The sequence below is a fragment of the Motacilla alba genome, chromosome 3 (assembly GCF_015832195.1).
Source record: "Motacilla alba alba isolate MOTALB_02 chromosome 3, Motacilla_alba_V1.0_pri, whole genome shotgun sequence".
NCBI lineage: Eukaryota > Metazoa > Chordata > Aves > Passeriformes > Motacillidae > Motacilla > Motacilla alba.
In genome coordinates, this window is record NC_052018.1 from 40,958,762 (window position 1) to 40,974,844 (window position 16,083).

The following is a 16,083-nucleotide window of genomic DNA, read 5'->3' on the forward strand; positions in this document are numbered from 1 at the left end:
TATAAGTACATACTATTAAATTAAGCTAATCTCACACCTATATATTCTCTGGGTTACTACAGGCATTTGATGCAAGTTTGGACTAATTCAAAGATATATGCACCTATGACATTGTATGCCTATATATATATATATAAAGAAGATCATATAATGAACAGATGGTAACAGTACACGTATTTATGGACAAGGTTACATTTTTAGGCTTGAATCAAAACTATGTGTATATGGATAAATATCTTCATAAGGCTATTAAAAACAATCCACTGGAAGCAATAATTACTTATTACATATTCTGTTTCTTACCCTCTCCTCTATTATAGGAAGTGAAAGATCAATGAAAGGTTCTTTTACTGTTGAAATCTTGAAGAAAAAGAGAAAATGCACTTAAACGCAAAGAACAGAATATAGGTTTAGTACATAGCTCCCTTTATTTAGTCAATTTATTATCAAAAACTATACAACAAGCTAATTACTTACAAGATGTATGAAACTACAATGAAGAACTTCCCACTAACTTTTTAAAAAATTTATTAAGTTAGCTTTAATTTTCTTTCTAACACCGCACAAAACTTCAGTGTGTAGAGGTAAAGGGCAAGGCCATCAATCTGGGCACGAACTGACTTGAAGCAGTGTGGTGGTGCTCACTTTCTCTGAGCTCCAGATAGATTTTCAAGTGGGCCTTTATGGTACCCTTTTGCAGAAAGCTACCTTTTAGAGTTTCCTGATTCTGGACACTTCTGCACAGGTGTTTGAGCTGTTATAGAGCAAGGACTGGTTAATGACAGTTAAGTGACAGGTTCTAACTTCATGCTCTCAGTTAAGATTAAGTCAGTCTTATTGGTTACAGTCAAAAGCTTTGTTAGATTTTTTTGACACCATATACTAATTGGTAAAATAAATCCAATTACAGGGGGAAAGGGACTTGAAATAAACCAACCTCAGTTTTTGTACTGAGGTTTCATTTTGCCATGTATAAGCTGGAAACATCTTGCAAAGCATAATTAAAGACAATCTCTTTAAGCACTTTCCATCTGCCTTTATCACTAAGTTCCTTAGGCTCTCTCCCTTGCTGCTCTTGAATTCCTTTCAAAACTGACTTATTTTACCTCTGAAAAGACTGTGAAAAACAAAACCTTAAAAAAGGAAGTAAAAGTCATGTTGTATAATTAAGTCACAGCCATGCCATCAATTACTGTCACCACGTCCCTTCTCTTGTATTTGTGACCCCATCTTCCACCTGTGACATTTGGTATGGACTGCAAGCTTAATTTACCTGTTGTGCAAGGGACTCAGGAATGTTTAGGTTCCAGTAAAGCAATAAATGAGATCAAAAGCAGGCAATTCTGGTGACTGACTGACTGCCTGGGGAGTGATGTTCAAACAGGGGCTCCTCTAAAGTGTCAGTCTGCATGAACAAACATGCATGAAAAGTATCTTGCCAGTGCAGGCAAAGGATAATGAATGCTAAACTCTTCCTCAAAGGGCTACAGCTAGCATATTCTCAAGTCCTGTGCAGGCAGAATATAAGAAGCCAGCAAAAATAGATGAGACATGCAAAATACATACAACCTCTATTTTTTATATGGTCAAAGTTCTTCATTGGTACTAGTGGCACATTGAAGAGTAATCTGCACATCACACACAGGGAAGTTTACCTGGCACTGCAGGACTGTGCTTAATTTTTCAGATTGATTAATTTACTTAATCTCTATAATATGAAATAGAATGTTTTAAACCAAACACAAATGTAACATTCAATTTAAAGAGTCATGCAATTAAGATTTTTATCTGTCAAACTTAAAAGAAAATTATAAGGATCATGGAAAGCATTTATTATGGAATGTCAGTAATATTAATTATGAAAGGAATATACTGTTCATTAGAGTTATTATGTTAATTATAAAAAATACTTCAAAGAAAAAGAAGTAATTTTAGCATTTTCCCACTCATTCTAATTCAAAGTAAGTAATTTCCAATTTTCAGGTGTATCCCAGAAGAGCAGGCAGGAGGATTTATGTTTTAAAATAGGTGTTTCAAAAATATCAAATAACACCGGCATGTAACACATATGATTATAGAATTTGGAACCTCCAGCCTTAAGTCAGATGTAAAATCAAGCCCAGCACTTGAATCCTTTTTGAATTCAAAGAATCCTTCTTCTTAGGTCTGGGAGGATAATGCTTTAAAGAAGGAATAAATAATTTCAAATGAGAAACTTTCAATAAAGTCTTGTTTTTACAAACAAACAAACAAGTATAAAATTGGCAACACAATTTTATACTTTCAAGACAATGTAATCAAACCAGTATGTGATCTATTCCACATCAAACCAAATTCCAGAATACCTACATTTTCACATTCCTCACACATGACAGTGCTAGTCAATTCACCAACAAAGATCCTATCTATGAAGTTCATCTTCACACCCTCTCTTCCATATGCTGAAAAAACATTGCTTTTTTTAAATGTGAAAAATAACACATCCAATGCCACACTATAAGCACAATAAAATTCTTTCCAAGATATATTATGAAAGCACAATTTTAAACATATTCAAAATGTTTTGAACACAATATAGTAACTAATACATCATATACTGTGTTATCTCAACATTTAAAAATATTTTAGTGAGAAGATTCCCTTTTATCCTTCCCTTCCCCATCTTCTGTAATAGAGTAATAATATTGTATCTCTTAAGAAGAAGCTTTTTAAATCTCAGTTTTCTTTTGAATAAATAATATTGCATTGCCTTGATATAGACACTCACCCTTTCAAAATGGTTTTTGCAACTATAAAGCTCTAAAACATAACAAAATCCTTTTCTAATACATCTTTATGTCTTAACTTTTGCAGACTTGGGAAGGATGACTTACAAAAGATCTTAATCATTAGGACTTAAATTAAAACAAAATCCCCCAAATAAGAAGTGCTGAATAAACAAACACATGAAAAAAACCCCACAAAAACCTCATTTGAAAAAAAAGCTTTCTTTAGAAGCAGCTGCCTATCTTGACTTTGTAATTGTATTTAGAGTGCTCACAGTACCAGTCAACTGACTGAAATCAGTTTTATTTATGGAAAATGGCCTCTCGGAGTATAAAGTAATTATGACTATGTAACAAATATAGAGCAGGCTACTTTAGAAAACAAAATTAAATTCTACTTATTGTTAAGAGATGGATTAACACTGGGGAGCCTTTCTCCTGGATACATAGATGCAAGTCAGCACACACTAAGCTCTCTACACTGTAGGTACGCACTAGGCGGCACTAGAGTAACACAGAATGAAGTCTGGCCATTGCAGCACTTCAGATCTCCTGCTCCCAACAGGCAGTTCAGAAGAAAATGGTATTTAAAGACTAGTGCAGTTTTAGAACTTTTCAATAAAGAGTTGCATACCTTTGACTTTTCTTCTAGTTTCTTCATCTGCTGTCTTAGTAGTTGGGTTATTGAATGCTTTTAAGATACCAGTTTGTATACGCTAGAAGTAAAAATAGAACCAAGTATTTTAGGTGTAAACATTCTAAAAACTAGTCATATATGATTAGACTTTATCTTGTCTTATTTCCATAAAAAAAACGTACTTTAATATTCAAAACTATTGTAGCTATTCACTACCAACGTCAAACCTACATGAGCTTAACTATAATAATCAACCAAAAATTTCCTTCCCTTAAAAGGGAACCATTATAGGGCACTTCAGAGGTTACCAAGAAACCATGAGATTTTCAGTGAACTAATGCTATCCATTTCTCCCACTGCAAATGGACTTACACTAAATGACTAGGATACAAAATACTTGGAAGGCAGCTAAGAGCCTTTCACTAGCCAAATTTCAATGACTGCGTTTGGGCAGTATTTTTATCACTTCTGTTTATTTTCCAACACTGCCAATTCCAATTCCAATTTCCAACACTGCCAATTCCAACACTGCCAATACCAATTTTCCAATTCGGAGGTATGTTAGAAAATCTTAGAAGAGAAAGAAAATTTCTTATGAATTCATGTAAACGTTACCAACATTTACTGAAAAAGAATACCTCCTAAAAATTACAGTTTTGAAAGAAGGATCAGAAAGAAACAAATTCATTAATGAGTTGTAGCTGCCCCTCCAGACAGGGCGTGCTTCTCCCTGTTATTTCTCAACCGCCTGGAAGTGAAGAGGCATTGTATTCCTGGCAGCAGAATTGCATGGGCTGGTAGAAAGGCCCAACCTCTGACATGCTGCAGAGAGAGAAGCAGGAGGATGAACCAGGTCCCCTGACTCTAGCTACTATGCATGACCTATGCTTTCCCTTTTCCTGGCAAATACCCTGTCTCTCTGATCCACAGACTCCAGTAACACGTACCAGTCTCCCTTGTTGGCGTGCAAATGACATTTATAACTAAATACTGAAGTCACACTTAGAGCAAAGCACCATTCTAAGAGACAAATACCAAACCTTCTGCAAACAACTCAAACCCTCTGTCCTAACAGGAAAAGATTAATAGACGGCTCTAGTTTCCAGGCAGCAAAGCACACTTCCAAGCCACATATCACTGCAGTGTGAGGATGACAGACAGTGTCAGAGGTTTGGTTTCCAGTTCAGGCACCCATCAGACCAAGTCATACTCCGACCTTATGAGTATGTGACCTGGCTTGTGAATTAACTCCGGCTGCCCCGAGCTCAGCTTTGTTCATCTTAAAGCCAACAATATACTAAAAGGATTAATCAATAGGTAATTCATGAAGTTGAGCACCATAAATGAGTTTAGGGCCATAAGCAAACCTTTTGTTGGGATTAGCGCGTTGAACCATTTATTTAGGTCAAAGAAAGACATAGTCTTTGAATGGGCAGGGTGCTGTGGACAATGGCAGCAGACATTAATCAATTAGCAGCAGGGTTCAGCCACTTCAGGCCCCGGTGTGAAACCATCTCCAGCCCACATTGCTGGAGACAGCAGACGCTATGTCATCTTTATTGTTATATGGCCAAGCTTTTAGCTGAAAAGTCCACTTGTGTACAGTTCCTAACTTTTTTCCTCAGGAATAAGAAAAAGTTCGGCACTGGTATCAGATACAAACACAAAACCACACAGAAGAAGCAAAAGTATAACAGGATTTTTGGTTAGTTCCTATAACTTGTGTTATGTTATGTATTATATGTATTTCTCAGCAAAGCTAAGGGTTTAAAACCAACTAATCCTAGCAGGGATAGGGAAGCAGGGATGGCCGGGCTGCTGTCTATGCCCAGCTGGTTGTCTGCCATGTACCGACCTGAAACATGGGATAATTAAAAAAAAAAAACAGAGAGAGGGAGGGGGAGAGAGCTTTTACTAGTACTGTCGGTGGCAGAGCACCCTGAGGTGATAAAGATGTGTTTTCAGTCATGCACCATTAGGGCAGCAGTGGGATGTAATTGCAGGGCAGGGTGGCACCCACGTCTCTCTGCCTGTTGATGGAGTGGCAGAAATACTACCCAAAAAACCACTGTAAATTCTTACCATCTTCCATCACTCTTTTGAGGTAGGCACTGCAGCTGTCACTGCTCTCTAATAATAAATTATTCAAAAGGCAAATGCTAATGCAGGTTATTGCAATGACGGCACATCCACTGGTGAAGCTGACAGGAGACTGACTTGAGGGGAAAGCACAAGCATCTCCTGGAGAAGCAGCTTAGTTGTTGTAATAATCCTGCTTTCTGTGATTCCTCCTTTGTCAAGAAAACATAGTTTTCACCTTTTATTACATGGAAATCAAAAAATAAAATAATGAATTTTCCCTCTGCTGTAAAAATGTAACAACTGTTTTCCAACTGAGGTCAGCTGCTTCTGCTGTGTGCTGTGTTCAAGACATCGTTTTCTAAGCATGATTGTGAAGGTTTGACTGTTTCTTCTTGCACTTCAGTTCTGTTTATAATCAAGAATGCTGACAAGACCAAAAAATATTCTGGCAGGATGGAGATTTGTTCAGCTCTACTGTAGTGCCAGAAACCAGGCTCAGACACAGTTTTACATCTTATCTGTGAGATAATTCAGCTCAGGATCACAACATTCTTTGGGTTACTAAATGAAAGGGAAGAGGAAGTACTGTGGTCAGTACAAGATTCAAGGCCTTCCTTTAGAGGAGACCTAGACAAGGCTATTTACCACAAAGTATCATCTGAAAAGAAGGGTCCAAGACTAAGTCAGACAGATTAAATCTGGTATGGTCAAAATAGCAACCAAACATTTCCTTTCTTGCATGAACAATGCATGAAGCACAAATAATTAAGGAAAAGAAACCCAAAAAAAACCACACAGGGACATTTTCAACATAACAAACTGCTTCTATACTTCACATACTCGGATGTAGATTTTAAGCAATGAAAAGCAGCACCTTATTGATAGAGCAAGGAGTTCTTCACACTTTCAAGAGATACAAGAAACTTTGCAAGATTTCCCCCCCTCCCCCCACAGTTTTCAGTGAAAATTTTTGGTTAAAATTATGGGCAGGCCCATAGCTAAGAACTGCTAATTTTTGATCCAAAGCTTTAAAAATTCACTTTGTCAACTAATACAGAGGTCCTACCTTTACTTTCTTGATGTCTCAGATGTCCTTTTTTTCCTCCTTTTCCTTTTTTTTAAAGGCAAATAACTTAGATTCCTAAAGTTATCATGTTCTACTTATATTTCTCCTACTAACTGAAACTTTGATTCCAGTCAACTATTTTAACAAATCAACATAAACATAATTAAGTATCTTAAAAAAAAAATTCTCAAGATAATGAAAATAGACACTCCTGCTTCATGAAGTACATCTTTAAAACTTTCGGAACATGAAGAACATTGAAGCAATGACTAGTTGTTCACTTTTTAAAAGACACACAAAGACATTACTTTTGTCTCCTCGATCCTGATTGCGTCCAACAGATAGTGCAGAAGCTCCTGGCTGTCCTGCTGCTGGAACCCCTTAAATCGAGGAGCCCTACGAAAGAAACAGTGAAGAATTTAAAATTATCTTGGGAGACTCTTAACAAGACAATGTCAACATCAGACACTTTGCTGGGGTACAAATAGGTACAATCCCTGCAGAACCTCATGGGGCTTTAAGAAGCTCCTGGTGCAGTAGGCAATTTCACCAACAAGGCTGCACTTTAACCTGGGTTGCAGTCTGACTCTATGGAGTATGACTTGACTAAAATACAGACTTGCCAGCAGAGTCTCATCCATGCTAGCAGCCCTTTCCTGACAGACTACACCAGTACTTCTGTACCACCAGATATTCCCAATGTCATTGAAGAGACAGAAAAAAAGATTTTCCAAGCGCTTAACCTCCTTTGTTATCTCACCCTTTTCTCAATCGAGGAGAAATCTCAAATGTGCATAAACAGTCCATTTAGACCACCAGCAGCATCCACATCACCCTCAGAAGCCAGAAGAGGAAAGACATCAGTTTCTGACTACGCTCCCATTTACACTAATGATCTTCTAGGCAACTGCACAGGGGTAATATTGCATCCGTTCTGAGACAGCCACTCAGTAGCATCAATCACTACTATTCAAGAACTGTTGAATTCGTTTTTTACTATTCACAGCATCTAAATGTACTCTAAATATCACATTTTTCAGGCATAGATTATATAAAAATTAGAAAAAATAAACTTATGAGTACATAGATCCTTCTCCTTACCACAGCCAGAAGGCTCCTAATTAACAGTTTGAATCTTCAGGATCTTGCAACCCCAAATGAATGAATAGTGTTCACTATTAACACATCTCTGTTCACATTAAGTGGTACTGACTGGCCAAACTACACCTGTCTTTCCAAGCAGGTTACACTTCAGATCTTTAATTACAGTCTTTAGATCTTTAATTACTACTTAATCTAAAATGAGATTCCACAGAATCACAAGGGGTTGGAAGAGACCATTGGAGGTCACCTAACCCAACCTCCCTGCCCAAGCAGGGTTCCCTAGAGCAAGTAACTTAGGATTGCAATGGGTAGGTTTCTGAACTTCCAGTAATGCCACCAAATGGCAGCTGTGACTCTTGCTGCACACTGAGGTGAGCACAGGCAGGCGTAACCATGCACACCCCTTTTGAAACCTAGCACAGGGGACAGCCCGATTAGTACAGCTCAAACATGAATTTTATCAAACTGGCAGAGCAGCCAGAAAAACCAACCACTCACTCAGCTCCTCAATTTTATTAAACACACATTGAACTAGTTTTCACTCTGAGCTGTGGATTGCATGCTATGGCTAGCCAGTACAGAGCTGCAAATACGTATTGGTATTTTCCCTGGCACAATGATCTCACTTGCCCAGCAGAGCTCTTCAGCTGCTCAGGGTTTTGAGGGTTAGTTAGGCTTCCATTCCATTCATACATTAAAGCTGCTCAGATTTGCCTTAGAAGTTTGTGCTCACAGACAGGAGAAATTACAGGTGATCAAAAAACACCCCAGATGTGTGATGTGCCCACAACAGTAAAGTGTAAGGCTGGGCAAGGTGTCAAGGCGGCAGGGTAGGGCACAGCAGACACAGGCTACAGGCAGGATAGTGATACAGGGTCTCAGCTTTGAACTGCTCCCTGCAGGCACTGTGGGGTGTAACTGGAGAAGGACTGAAGGTGACAACTCAGATGTCTAAGGTCAATGCCTAAAATTAAGTGGAACAAATCTGGACCTGCATATGCAAAACAACATGTTCACATTTACAAATAAGATAATTTCACATTTGTGCTTCATATCTATTTTTTGAAACAAAGTTGACAATATCTCTAGTTAAAAATTATTTAATGATGCTATTGTACTGTGAGGCTTACTATAAAATCTGGAATCAGTAGAGAGGGTGACTTTACTAAGCCTTCTTCTGAAAGTGAATTTTTTTTTCATGAGCAAGTCAACCTCAAAAATTAATTTCAAATTTAAAAACTGAAATAATCTTAAAAATCAAATATTTTGTTTAATATTTCTAAAATGCCACCTTTTCTCCTATTAAAATCACATGGTTTATTTCTAAAAAAAAATGATTATAAATTGCAAATACTTTCTGAAAAGCACTGAACCTTTACTTTGGTTCCAATAAAACACTCAATATACATTAAAAAAACAAATAACATATGTAGCTGAATGCACGTTTGCATGCATGCACAGTTTCACTTTTCAATTCGCCAACACAGTTTTCTCTCATTGAATGTCCAGGAATCTGAAAAAACCCAGATGCCAAAATCAGTTCAATTTTGAGAAATCTGGTTAGCCAGTTAGTATTATCATTCATTTATGAAAAATCTCTTGTTTTCCTGAGGCTGTGAGAATCAATGAATATATTTGGCCCATCTCCTCCAATACAGGCACATTAATAGTTTCAGTATAGCAAGAAAACCCTCCACATATACATGTTCTGGATCCTGGAACTAATAGGGACTGTATTACTTTTTGGCAACAAAAGCAGGACCTCTTCAAGACACACTATAATAAAAGGGAAGAAAAATTAATTATTACTTGAAAAAGGAGCAAGCAAAAATTCCATCACTGTTACAGGAGAGTTTTTTTTTTTTTCACTGCAGAGACACCTCCCAGCACTAAATCTTCAATGCAAATCAGGAAAAAGCCCCACACATACTTTTTGTTACTGCAGTGTAACCTCCCACTGATGAGTATACAAAAATAATTTCAGGTGCAATTAATTTATTAATTTGTATTTCAAAGTAAAATAATTTACCGACATGTTCCACACAGTTTTATTAGCTTCAATTAGAGAGGAGGAAATTAACTCAGCCATGGAAGTTTTTCTTTTTGGTTTGTTTTGGGTTTTTTTCATTTTATTAGAACATAGTGCATTTACAAGTACAAGATTATTTAGGCTTCTTAGGGCCTGTACTAAATTTACATGCCTGATTTTAATGGGAACAAGGACGATGGGAATGTAACAGCTACCACTTTAAAGGTGAATTGGCAGGGAAAGTGACTTGTAAAGATTCTGTGTAAGGCTGAGTCATTTACTTGGACTGACAAATTATGCCATTATTAACACTGCTTAAAATATATTTTATCTGTCATTCATGTACAAAGCATGCTATGTAATGTTGCATATAATTCTAAATATCTCATGTTTTGTGCAAAAATATTTGAAATTATTGGATTTGTTTGGGGGGGAACTACAAGAGGAAATCGAATAATAACAATAAAAAGAAAGGAAGGAATTTTACACCTCACAATGCTTTTACTGGAAACTTCCTACACTTATAAAACAGTATGAGGGAAGAAAAAGTAATTAATCCATGCTGATACACAGAAATCTGACAACTAAAAGATGTGTGCTCTCGTCTCCTTGAAAATATGCTTCAAGCAATATCCTTGGCAAAAGTGGGGGACTTGGAGATGGTTGGTTGAGTTGACCGCTCACAGATGTGCTGACATATGGAAGCCAGTGCCAATGCGATACAACCTGTTGTACAGTGTCAGCAGGATAATGACAGAACAGGTTGAACTCCTGCTAATGGCCATAAGTGGTGAAGGGCAACTGTGACATCTTATCTACAAGCCTCTCGTTGCTCATCTGGAGACCAGTTATAATTGCTTGACTGTCAGTTAAAGAAATACTTTTCATTATCTACTTTCTAGAATGCTGTAATAACAAAAACTACATAGTAACGTAGTATTTTAAAGAAAAAAAACTAGTAGTTTTAATTCCTATATTATATTCATTTGAGGGAAAATAAGCTATGCTTTAAAAGCAGAACTGGGATACAGTTAAAGTCATTCAATCATACTGCACAGAGCTGACATACTTCTACTGTCTTTAATAAAAATCTTATCCAAAATCATCCTTTCAAGAATTACTATCTTTGTGCTGGAGATAGCTTAATACCTTGGAAAAAATTAGAAACAACAATAATCACTTGGAAACAGAAAACAGAAGATACTATTTGATTTTTTTCTGTAAGGCAACATGCACAGGAATGCTGTAATGCAGTACCTACAGTACAGAGTTCTGCTTGGTAGGAGGTGCTTGGGAGGAGCCCAGCCAAACATGGGCTTGCCCCCACATGTAAGTAACAGATAACACCAGGCACAACTGTACTATCTCAAGGGCATGGAAAGACAGCACTTAGCTGTAGATGTGCTGGCCGATTAATCTCATCTTTTTTGCCTCACCTTCCCCCAGAAGGGAAAATGAGATACCTCTAAAAGGGAAAATGAGATACCTCTACTTTTTTGCAATGCACCAGATCTATTCTTTCTTCAAGTCCTGCTAAGATTTCCAACAGCACTCTGCTCTGACAGCAAGTTCCATAGGTTAGCCCTATAAAATGCTAAAAAAACTCCCTTTTTCTTCGCTGGCTCTAAATTTGTTGCCTTTCAGTTTCGCAGACAGCTCCTTGAACTCTTATGAGGGCAATTAAAGAAGCACAGCTAATTTAGCATTCATTGTCATCTCTTGCTGTCATGTCTTCTTTTCATGTTCTCTCCTGCCTGAACTCCCAATATTCAAGTCCCTGTTGACATAAAGGCTTCCTTTTTTTGTTACCCCTCCCTAAATTCTGGTTAACCCAAATGGAGAATACACTGCCAATGTACCTAATAAAATTACTGGTTTTCTTCTTCATTTTGTCTACAAACTCTGCTTACACAAGCTCACCAATACCACACACTGAAAATCCTTGTGTTCTCCAAAATGCTACACAGGTCTTCCTTCTGAGCAGAAGTGGACATAAAGCTCAGGAACACATACAGATGATTGCTGCCAACACACACTTTTGCATGCAATTTGTCTACTTTGCACTCATAAACTTGTTCCTAAAATTATGAAAACTCTGACAAAGTTTACTGAAAAAAAAAAAGACATGCAATCTCTCAACTGCTGCTGCCCAAAAAAGCTGTAATCTCCTCTGTCAGAGCTTCTCAACATGACACAGCACCACCAGCAAGGACACAAAATAATCCATAACTACTGGTCGAGGAAAAAAACTGTGTGTTTTGCTGCTATTATACTTACATGGTAAAAGTCAAATGGGAAAAATAAACAAAGAAAAAAATCTTTTCTAAGAAGATTATTTTTCAATATCTTCTTAGATAGAGCAGTATTATTTAAAAAGGCTCAAAAAGACTCCTTAATGAGAAAAATCCTGTTTCCTTTATCTCTTATATCTTGTTTAACCTTACTTTAGTTTTCCTTAGGATTTCCTTGCACAAGTGATAAATGTGGAATTGTTTAGGTTTCCCCTCCGAAACTATCCTTCTGTCAATATCAACAGTCCTAACCACGTATGACCTCCATTCTGCCAGTCCCACCTCTGCCTTCAGTTCTACTTTCTGCACATGAGAAGGAAGGATGAATAATGGTCTCTGGAGAATGAAGACCTATGTAGATTTCATGAACACTAATAAAATCTTTGTTAGGGAGGTATTTTTTCCTGCATGGTAATGTAGCAATAAAATACCATATTAATAATTATTTAATGGAGGTTTGAAGCAGCTCAATTCTGTAACTCCTTTCTGGACTTATCACTTACATGCTTCAACATTTACTTGCTACACAAAACTAAGCTTTCTTCCACCAATAAAATTACTCAATCATAACAAATAAAGGAAATAAAATTTATGTCCTCTTAACACATCAGTGTTGCGTTAGTCACTAAGTCTCCAGATAAGTCAGAAGTCTGCAGTCCTGATATTCAGCATAGTGGAAAACCAACAGAAGGGCCCCGTAGCTATGCTCACAATCTGTCCTCGCAAAACATCTGACAGCTGCAACACTAACAAAATTAACAGTGGATGAATTAGTACCAGACGCTAAACAGTTGCTATAGAAAGACTCATCCACTTCTTTCTTCTTCTCCCCTTCTTCAACCCGGCTACTCCACCACTTGATAAAATTAACACTTGGTATCATTTTTTTCTTTTATTATTTATTTTTTTAAAAAAGAGCACCACAAATGTCCTTTCATACGCAAGATTATGAACTTCACACCATGGTCTCTTCAGACTCTTAAAGAAGCAGTTTACAGTTGAAAATTACTGTGTTCCAGTTTTCTTACTGCTTTTGAGCAGTGAACATGTATCCACTTGCAGGTTTTGGGATCCCACTCAGGGAAAAGCCAGAGCTGCAGCTGAACAAGGCAGTGTCTGCACCCTTTTCTACCCTATGCTATCTGTACAATCTCCTTCATAAATTCTTTACTGAAGAAAAGTATGGTGATATACTGTATACTTGCACTGAGACAGCAAGATCTGTGATGGGGAAAGAATGAGTTAAAAAAAAAAAAAGAAAAATAGGTTGCAACTGGAGTCAGCAAACCTTTATGTAATTTATATAAACCCATAACATTACTATCAGAATAGAAATGCCTTTCCCCATTGTCCTTTACCCCGGTAGCTGTATCAGTGTAGTTCTTCTTTTTACACATTCATCCTGTAATCTCTTTAGGAAACTTGTTGTTTGAACTTTGCTTGTTGAATAAAACGAGTTTGCGCTAATGCAATATGAAGTCCACGGGTAGTGCCTGCCTCTAGGATTACTTCATTAACATGACCTCTTGGCAGCACTCAAGAAGCAGTTTTATAGAGAAAGCTGCAGTAACACAAACGTCTTCCTAGCTGAAACTCCTGTAGTCTTGCCCTGCTCTCTCTTGCATTTCAACTTTTATGAAAAATAGAAAGCTAACTTTAAAACAAAAGAAAGAAAAAGGCTTTGTAAAAATGGCATGACAGAACACTGCATTCATACTGTTAAAGCTAATAAATAGTAAATGTATTCAGTTTGCAAAGATAAAGGTTTCCCATTCTCCTACTTTTACCACTGCACACTGCTGAATTTTCTGAAACCCTCCCTTTCCTTCTTGTGTCAGCAACAATGAGAAAACAATCCAAGGACAAAAACCTTCTGTCATACCTCTCCAGCCCCTTACTGCCCTTGAACATCTAACTTCTCACTAACAGGATATGGCTGGCACTTTTGCTGTTGATAGTAAAGGATTTGTATCTAAGTGGTGTTCTGCAAAGATAACAAAAGAAAGAAGTATGGATGAAGGCAAGAGATGATAGGAGCTGGCAGATATATGTCTCAACAGCAAAAGTCTGCTGACCACATTAAAATGCTTCAGTTTTAGCTGCTAGTAAGGTGTATGCACATCTTAATTATCAAAAGACAACAACAACAACAGAACAACCAGATAGCTGAGATTTAATACTGACATCGCTCAATGACTACAGACACACAGAGCAGACACAAAATGCCTGTCACTTCAAAAAATACCATGCCACCTGAAATGCACTGCATTGTGATTATTTCACAATCAATTTGCTAAGGTGAGCTTCAAAACATGTTTTACACCATTTTTTCCCTTCAATCCTTAATAGTAACTGGGAAAAAAACTACTGGTGTTATTTAATAATTTGCCTTCCATTTCTCAGCCAAATTTAATTTTTGCACTCACATTTTTTGAGAGAGCCTTGAAACACAAGGAGGAGTGCAAAAACAATATAGTTTTCTTCCCTATATATTTTTCTTCCAGATAGATAATGCTAAACAAAAAACACTGCTATTTGACTCAAAAATGCTGTAAGGTAATTTCCTTTTACCTTACCTTTCCTTTTACCTCACATTTCCTTTTACAGCTCTAAAGAATCAAAAGGAAGACAAGTATAATAGAAAAAACATAATATGAAATTTCTAAAGCTGAATTTTGAGGATAAAGAAAAAACAAAGACTTCTTTCTTTAAAGAATTAAATTGTCCCTGCTCTATCCTAAAAGCTTTTGTTTCTTTTTACCATATTTTAAATCCATTACTGCTCAGTAAGGTTGTCCTGGAACTCCATGGTAAGAGGCTGCAACTTTCCTCCTAACTCTTGTGCTGCAGAATGCCTAAAGTTCCATGCAGCAGTACTGTAGCAAATAAATTATCATGCAACATTATTCTTTTTTAAATATGAGATTCATATATACCATCCTCCAGCTACTCTACTTCTACAGATTCTGTAACTAGTAAGTCAATATTTAAATACTTGTATCAACTTTTAAGTAGGTCTTCTACAGATGTTTTTAAAAGGAAGATTGTTTGCATCGTAATTGAAAGTACCTACAAAGCACCACTGTAAACATTTTCCACACCAAGAAACAGGAGTTCCTTTAGGGCTTGTAAGCTCCTTGCAATCTGGAGCCATATGCCATTTCAGTACTGCTTCAAGTCCTTACTAGTTAGACTCTTTTTAATTTTGAATTAATGCCAAGGTTAGACATCATAGCAGAAGTTCCCCATTTAAAATCTTATTTTTTTTACAAAATACCTACGTACACTTTGTAATCTTAGCAGAGCTTTATGCTAACAAGCAACAAAACCTGGAAGGTAGTCCTATTTTCTTCAGTTTAACCATGCCCTCTTCTGCCCCCTCACACTCAGTTTGGAGCCCGTTGAATGCCCATGGTTATGAACTGGGCCACACATTACACAGGTACAGGTACAACCCTGGCATGCAACAAGGAGTCCTTCAACTTTAAAACATGAAGGAGCTGTTTTCTGGACTGCCCAATAAAAATCTAACCGTTTCTTTAGAAAGGACAACAGACATTGCACACTTAGATACACATCACTGGAAACTAAAATTAAAAAAAAAAAGTGAAAGATGAGCTGGAGGACACAATACATACTTTTGACAAAGCTGGCTGAACAGCACTTTGGGAGACAGAGGACCTTTTCCAGCCTCCCTCATGCTGTGAAGGAACAAGAACATTGCTGAAGTCAAAGGTCCCGGGCTGGACAGGTTTACCACCAAAGGATCCTTCAAAAACAAAGGTAAATTACACATCAGATTTCAAAAGTAATGACACAAGACTTCTTTCAAGTCACTTGATACATGATAAAGAGCAATGTAACTTTCAGTCTTAAGAGTGTTTGGGGGTGCGTTTTTTTAAATGTTCATGTCAACCATTTGATTGAAATAATTTAAGAGCAGGCTTATTATTTAAGGAGTAATAGTTGCAAAACCAAACAATTCTTGGTGGTAACCAATAGCTTTGGAAACGGGCACATCAATGAGCCACTCTGGTTCTCACATGAATAGGCAACCTATGTATTACCTGCTTTACTTCTACCCCCACATGCACTGAAATTCATCTGGA

The 16,083-nt window shown here is 37.1% G+C and overlaps 1 protein-coding gene across 5 annotated transcripts in view; it reads right to left on the reverse strand.

The window, feature by feature from the left end:
* USP45 (ubiquitin specific peptidase 45) overlaps positions 1–16,083 on the reverse strand; it is a 50,034-nt gene that overhangs the window by 8,431 nt on the left and 25,520 nt on the right. For 2 of the 5 annotated variants that reach the window (XM_038132631.1, XM_038132632.1), the window contains exons 8-12: positions 15,613–15,743; positions 6,859–6,946; positions 3,400–3,481; positions 2,350–2,441; positions 304–360 (exon numbers count right to left, since the gene is read on the reverse strand). In XM_038132631.1, coding sequence (XP_037988559.1) covers positions 304–360; positions 2,350–2,441; positions 3,400–3,481; positions 6,859–6,946; positions 15,613–15,743 — 450 coding nt within the window. The other 3 variants (XM_038132633.1, XM_038132634.1, XM_038132635.1) reach the window with 2 other exon arrangements.